Source organism: Ananas comosus, linkage group 2 (assembly GCF_001540865.1).
Source record: "Ananas comosus cultivar F153 linkage group 2, ASM154086v1, whole genome shotgun sequence".
NCBI lineage: Eukaryota > Viridiplantae > Streptophyta > Magnoliopsida > Poales > Bromeliaceae > Ananas > Ananas comosus.
This window is the reverse complement of record NC_033622.1, coordinates 10,904,565-10,912,166: the sequence shown is the minus strand read 5'-3', so window position 1 is coordinate 10,912,166 and position 7,602 is coordinate 10,904,565. Positions and strand designations below refer to the sequence as shown.

The 7,602-nt window shown below is 34.5% G+C and overlaps 1 protein-coding gene across 1 annotated transcript in view; it reads right to left on the bottom strand.

The window, feature by feature from the left end:
• The window catches only part of LOC109706829 (protein trichome birefringence-like 14), a 5,144-nt gene continuing 414 nt past the window's right edge, over positions 2,873 to 7,602 (bottom strand). Inside the window, exons 2-5 of the mRNA XM_020227837.1 lie at positions 5,517 to 5,725; positions 5,213 to 5,395; positions 4,420 to 4,615; positions 2,873 to 4,336 (exon numbers count right to left, since the gene is read on the bottom strand). Coding sequence (XP_020083426.1) covers positions 3,508 to 4,336; positions 4,420 to 4,615; positions 5,213 to 5,395; positions 5,517 to 5,670 — 1,362 coding nt within the window. The 5' untranslated portion in view covers positions 5,671 to 5,725 and the 3' untranslated portion in view covers positions 2,873 to 3,507. The remainder of the gene's footprint in view (positions 4,337 to 4,419; positions 4,616 to 5,212; positions 5,396 to 5,516; positions 5,726 to 7,602) is intronic.

The following is a 7,602-nucleotide window of genomic DNA, read 5'->3' as shown; positions in this document are numbered from 1 at the left end:
CTAAGGGAAAATCGCGCCAGTAATCCCTAACTTGTAATAAGTTTTCATTTTGGTCCTCAGAATTATATGTTTGTCACTGATCAACAATCAAATTATTTTGTATGTGCCTCACTTAATTTATTATCATCAACTTCAAATATTACGTGATACTTTCAAAAGTTTGGATGTATTAATTTATCAACTTAAAAATTTATGAACGAAAATGAAAGTTGGTAAAAGTACAGTGTGTCTAACTATGTCGGACCAATTTTATCCGATTAAGAACGTACGTGATTTTTTATACTGAACCGTTTAACATTGTATTGCTTATATTCGCCTCTGCGATAATAAACTTTAGTAATTAATTAAGCATTGCATAATCAGATATATATATGCACATTAACTAATTAGGGCCTGACTCAAAAAAAAAAAGAAAAAAAAAGAAAAAAAAGAAAAGCTTATCTAGTTATAAATTGCCTGTTATGATAAAAGCGAACAAGATCAATTCGTCAAAGCACAAAAATCAAGATAAATTTCGTAAATTTCGTAAATTTTTGAAATCATAATAAAGCCCATCAGGTCGTTTTCCATATTGCGACTTTCAAATCGCCGATCGGTTCCGTTAAACTTGATCTAGAATATTTGAAATACCTAGAAAATAAATTTTATAATTTTTCAATATCATTTGCTTAGTGATCGAAGGAGCTCAAAATCAATAATTTTAATGACCGTCATGAGCCGTTCGCAAGTTAAACGATATAGAAATATCCAAATCACGTGAAATTTTGATAAATTTTTTTTTTATGCTATATAAAACAATATCAATATCTTTGATCTAAAATTGTAATGTCATATTATTACGTTTTGTAAGATTTTTATTTTCAACCGTTGGTTTTGAGCCCCTTCATTCACTAAGCAAATAATATCAAAAAATCGCATAATTTATTTTCTAGATACTTTAAATACTCTAGATCAAATTTAATGAAGCCGATCGACGATTCAAAAGTCGGAACATCTAGTCCAATTTTATCTACCATCGAAGTGAAAAAACGATCTGAAAGTACGGAAGGCTTCATACTTACAAAAGTATAGTAACCCCACTCTCTCTCTCGCTCTCTATATATATATATATATAACACATAAGTATTTAAACGGTTCGAGCACTTACCAATATCTATGGACGAAGATGGAGCGAAATTTTTTATTACTGTCGGTGAGGAAGGTGGAGTAAAAAATAAACAAAATCCAAGCNTATATATACACACGCACATAGGCGTTAGCTTTAGACTCCTAATCCAATTGGAATAGGACTCAACAAAGGCTAGGATTTCTAGTCCAGTTAGATTAGGATTCATGCTCCCTATGATTTATATATAGGTTAATTTCATACATATTCCTACAAATATAATAAATTACAAATTTATTATTACAAAATTCAACTTTTATATATTATTTCTGTAAAATGATAATGTTTTTAAATATGTTCCTACTATTAGAAAACTTTAATTAACCGGATGTTCAGAAAAACCGTTACAAAATATTATTCTCAAGTAATATAATTTCTATTTCTATAAGATATTTGTTTTAATAATTTCTAATTTATCTGTAATTTTATCAATTAGATTTATAAAATCTTAAGTTCTTTCGGTTTGTGTTTCGAGATAATGGGGTCCAAATCAGAGTTCAAGTCTACGTGCCTTGCAATTTGCTATCATCCAAATTTGTTCATGGCCGGATTTTGAATCAAGATGAAATCAGCACAAGCACAAGAACGTGGATTTCAAATTTTAATTTTATTTTGGGTTTAAATATGTAAACTTTTATTTTGATTTTGGATTCATATTTCAAATTCAGTTTCAAATTAGATTTTGTGCTTAATTTTAAATTCAAATTCAAACTTAATTTAAAACTCAGATTTTGAATTTTAATCCAAAGTGTGAATTTGAATTTAAATTTCAAATCAAAGTTTAGATTTGAAATCAGATTTTTAAATTCAAATTCAAAATTTTGAATTCAAATTTGAAATTTAAATTTAGATCTTGAATTCAACTTTAAATTCAGATTTTGAATTAAAATATCAATTCAAATTCACATTCACATTTTGAATTCAAAATTTCTTTCAAATTCTGATTTTGAATTCAAATTTTTTTCAAATTATGATTTGAATTCAAATTTAAGGTCAATTTTGACTCCGAACATCAAAATTAAGTTTTCAAACTTTGAAACACAAAACTAAATTCAATTTCAAAGTCAAATTCAAAATTTAAATTTCAATTCAAATTTCTATTTTAGTTTTAAATCAAAATTATAGATTTAAATTCAAAGTCAAAATTTTTAATTTTATACTTTTAGTAAGAAATTTTAATTTAATTTTAATTTCACCTTGGTCCATAACAAAACCACCAATTTAAGTTCGGTAGTTGGGGACGTGATTGCGAAGAAGAGGGAAGTGAAGTTAAAAAAAAAAATTGAAGAATTTGAATATCAATGGTGCAATTAAGCCAAAAAAAAGTATTGGCCATTTTGCACTGTTAAGACAAAAAAAAATATAATTTACAAAATAAAAAAGGGCCTGAGTTATATTCTTGGCCAATTTCCACATAGCACGGAACGAAGTAATGGAAAAATCGAAGGGTCTCTCATGCATATTAGATTAGATTAGATTTTTTTTTTTTAAAAAAAAAAAAAAAAACTGGAATTGGATTTAGGTTTTTAATGAAAGTTAAAGTAATGATTTGTTGATTTTTTTTTTTTGAAAATCAAATCAGTTGATAAAGTTGATTAATTTGTTTCTGGGTGAAAATCGCATCCGAAAACACAGCCCCGAAGAATTCTCTTTTTGTTGCAAAAAGAAGCAAACAAAAGTTGATCACAACAATAGCATTGATCAGCATTTTAAGACAAAAGGAATAAAATCATATATTATCATAACTATACATGGTAGTAATCTGATGACAAGAGAAGATGAAAATACTGTGCTCAGCAAACAAATAAACTAGAACTAAATACTGCTTCTATAGGCCCATCATAAACAGTTCAAATATTCTGTTCTGACCATCAAAAACACACCAGGATATTAGTGTGCTCTTTGGCCAGTACTTAGAGCAGCGAGGAATTGACAAAATCATGTGCGCCACAGAAAAGCACAGCCAGAAAAGACCGGTTATCGCACTTACACGGTTCGTTACCGAACCGTAAGTGTAATATAGCCAATGAGAACCACATGGAGGAGATATTATTCTTTGAAATTGGGGCACCACGTCAACCGCAAGATGAACCAGCTAAAAGAACAACACGTATCCCTGAATAAGGAGGAGCCTTGGTTTTTTGTTAACCTTGCCTCGCCTAACAAACAGCTCTGACAAATGAAAAAGATGACGAGAAGTCGCAGGTGCACAAAAGGAGGGGGGTATGCGTTGCCTTTCGATTGGTTCGCTCCACAGCTGATGTGGTACACAAAGTCCAGGTGATAGTTCTTCACCAGTGGTGAAAATAATCCTCCAACTAATAGCCTAATATCGTGCATACCTACAACTGCGCAGCGAGGATCTCATTCCATGCATCAGGAATACCTGGTAGGCACCAATGCAAGCAATCCTGTACTCCCTCCGCGGCAGTAATGCTGTACTTCGATATATGCCCCTCGTCCCTCAAATTCGATAAAGCAGTTATATCCAAAAGCTTAACCCTTGTGCCCCTCACTGCGAGCTCAGCATCGGCATCCTCAGAACCATCATGCGAAACTTCATCCCCACCCGCCAACGGGTTTGCGTTGTCGCATCTTCCCCCGGAATTCCACTCCCCATTAAAGAAGTGCCTAGGAGATATCGACCTGAGAAAGACTTTAAGTCGAGGGTGATTAGGGAGCTGAGAATCTAGCCACTTAACAACACTGTGCATAGTAAAATTCTTGGCTTTCCACATAGGAGCAATCTCCTTATTGGTGTTTGGGAATCCATTAACATACATCTCCCATCTGTTCGCTTTGAGCTTCCCTCTATTCCAGTGGTGGCCTGTGTTAAGAATTACCACATCCAATTTATCGAGATTTTGTGTAAGAAAGGATGGGGGCCGATCGAGGTGCATGGCATAACTGGTAGTAGGGTTTGATGTGTTAAGAGGCTCTAAGTCGCATAGGGTGGATGTCCAGTGGAATAGAATGGTGGTATTTGTGATTGGAAATCGATAAGCCCAACCATTAGGTCGAATTGCACCAGCTTCTTGCACAAAACCGTACATTACACCTACGTCCTCCACATCCGGTCTCTCTTTCCCTTCAGTCACCATACACATCATAGATTGGAACATTTGCCTTCCTAAGGAATCACCTACAAAGGCAATAGTTTTGTCCTGCATCCTGGTTTTTACCAAAATCAGTTGGGGTTGAATGACTATTTACTTCTAGTTAGGTCATGTGATACCGAATCAAACAAATCATACCTTTTCAAGAATGTAGGTCCTTCAAACTCAGGCATGTCGCAGCCTTCAGGCTGCCACTTAAATTTCTCGTAGGAGAAATCCGTGCGTTGAGTCAACCGACAGGCCCACATCTCAGAGAGCCACTTTTTACACCCATAACCGGAATATAAAGGTCTTCTGTCATCAGGAACCCATTTTCCCTTGGCAAAGTTACATCCTACAAATAGCAATTTAAAACCTCTTTATAATTTAAAATTCCAAGAAATTATATCATGCGTTGAAGCAAGGTTTTAAGTGCCCGTCGGTACGGTCGTATCCACCATGTCGTACCGTGCCAACAAGATACTGGTATGATACAGACCCCGTGCCGATGGCACAACTCAAAACCCTCTATTTTTTAAATTAGTAAGTAATTTCCTCAACAAAGTTCAAAAGATGTGATAAAAAGACATAATAAATAGTTAGAATATTTTGTTGTTAAAGAAAATAAATATTTTATACTATTATGTGTCGGCACATAAGAATTTTTTTGACCGGCACGCATCGGCACGGCTCGGTACGCACCGTGCCAGCAAGTTTCCGGCACGACCCCGTGCCACGGCACTTAAATCCTTGCGTTGAAGTATTCAGGTTCATGTTACAAGAACAATTCAAATTGGAGCTCAAATGAGGTGAAATGATAAATTTTGGATAGGCAAATTCAAAACGAAGAAAAGGCAAATTCAAAACGAAGAAATAGAATGCAAATCAAGTGGAATCTTTGAAAGAAAAGGAGTAGCAAATGTAAGAGTTTACTATAAAACAGAGACTTCACCTTTCTTCTCGCCTGTAACTTTGTCGTCCCCTTTAGTTGTCTCAGAGCTTATAATCGTGGAATCTAAGGATGGTGCATGTGGAACTTGCTCTACTTTTTCAGTAGCTGTTCGTGGTAATGTCTCTCCATTTGGGAAATCTTCCTCTGCAGAGGGGTGGTCATGTAGATACCTTGTTTTAGCAACTGGAGCGGATGAGAATTGCAGGACAAAAACAAAAAACAGAAGGAAGAATGTTATTTATAAGCGAAGGGACCAAAACGAAACCAACATAAAAGGGTGTGTCTATAGGCACAATGAATGAACCTGGAGGAAATAGAATTAATTGATCTGGGGGCAGGATAAGAGACGATTGATATGGTGCTTTCTCCCATGCCAAAACTAGAAGTGTTGTGCAAAATGCAATGACAGCGAGTTTAAGTTGTTTGCTTCTTAACCCATTTAAGTTCCCCAATTTCATCCCTCTCTTGATAACTGCAAACTCTCACCGGCGCCTTTTGTCGGTCGAAATGTACCTGGGAACCAAAAATAGATAATTCAATGGCCATTGGTTAAGTAGGCAACATACATAGCAACTGTTTAATGCACAAAAAAAGTATTATTATTAGTGTGAGTAACAATAATGGTATCACATACATTCCTAATGAAGTTATGGCTCCTGTATTTCCTAATCCAGTTTTAAGTTTCCAAATTTCTTTTTCCTACCTGAGTAAACTATGAATTGCACCAACTAGTTGACTTGGGCTTTTATATTTCCTTCCTAGCTGTGTCTACCATGAAGATTCACTAGAATGCTAGATTTGATATCCAGTCAACATCAGGCTTTGATGCAATGCCATTTTCAAGATTGCGCACAAACAATACAGTGGCAACACAAGGACTCAAAAAGACTAGGTGGATCATATTGGAAAATAATGTATCTTGACCTTCCATAAGGCTGTTGTCTCATCAGATGAGATATTCACAAACTCCCTTTCCTGTTTATAGCTATCTGCTAACATTCGAAGTTCTCATTTCATGAAAACCAAAAGTCCAGGGCTCGAAATCCATCTAAATCCCAGTTGTACTTTAGGCCTTGTTTGGATGTCTTACTATGACACCTTATCCAGTACGAAGATTTTCTTGTGTGACTGAAAGCTAGGAGCTTGATTTCTGCTCTCTAAGAGGTCTGGATATCCATGATTTGGTAGGATATTATAATTCACCTATGAGATAATTATTTCATGTTATTACGGAAAAATAACATGAAGGCCAAATATGGTATCCATTTTGGACATGCCATCACACTCCTCATCTCCCAACTATTATATGTTTCTTGAGTAAATCAAAAGGACGCACCGAATAAGAAGTTCATGCATCCAAACAGGGCCATTGAGACTGCCATCACCAAAAATTAACATTCCCCTCCCATCTGTTTCCTCTTAAATGATTTCCAATTAAGACATTGTAACTCATTTTGACTAGTTATGCTATATACAAGGAGCGTGCACATTCTAATGGGCATTAAAGATTTTTACCATATAAGCGAACTTAGGGATGTTGTAGCCTGACTGACATCTCTAAGTAAAAGATCACACATATATAAGGCTTTTTTTGGCATCATCCATCATTTCACTGGTTTTTAAAAGCAACTGAGTTAAAATTATCTTTTGCTACTTTTTCATTTGAGATCAGTGGTCATTTGCAATCTCACCACTGATTTTAAGCAAAATAAACTTACAATCATGATGCCATCATTTGTTTGAAACAATAATAAACCCCAAATACATGAAAAAAAAGAAGAAGGAACAATGTAGCAATCTTAGAAGAATGAAACGGAAAGATACAAACAATGATTCCAAGCAAACCCAATGATAGTTCAAAATCCTAAGACAACATCTGCATTTCTACAACTATTCTACTCCTTAAAGTTTGTCATTTCTTCCGATCCCTCTTTTGCTAAGTTGTTGTTATTATACTATTCTACACTATTTAAGATCAAATAATCCCCCTCACACTATTTGCAGTTAAATGACACAAAAAGGGTAAAACTTACTAACTATACTACCCAATTTTTTGACTTACCAAAACTTCTCACTCAAACACTTTAGCCGCAACGAAAAAATCCGATTGCGAACAATACTTTCCTACAGAATGATCTTCTTAACACAAATAAGCTATTTTTACAGAAGATCAATAAAGCCTAACAAATAAGCAATTTTTTTTCGCGAAGAACAACAAAGCGTATGGATCGATCCGTTCCAGAAAGATCTAACAAAACAAGAAAAACAAGCTTAAAACACATTGTTGACACTACAACCTCCACAAAAGAGAACAACCACAAGGAAATGATTAGATCGACTAAATTACCACACAAAAAAAGAAAAAAAAAAAAAAAAAGAAAAGAAAAAAA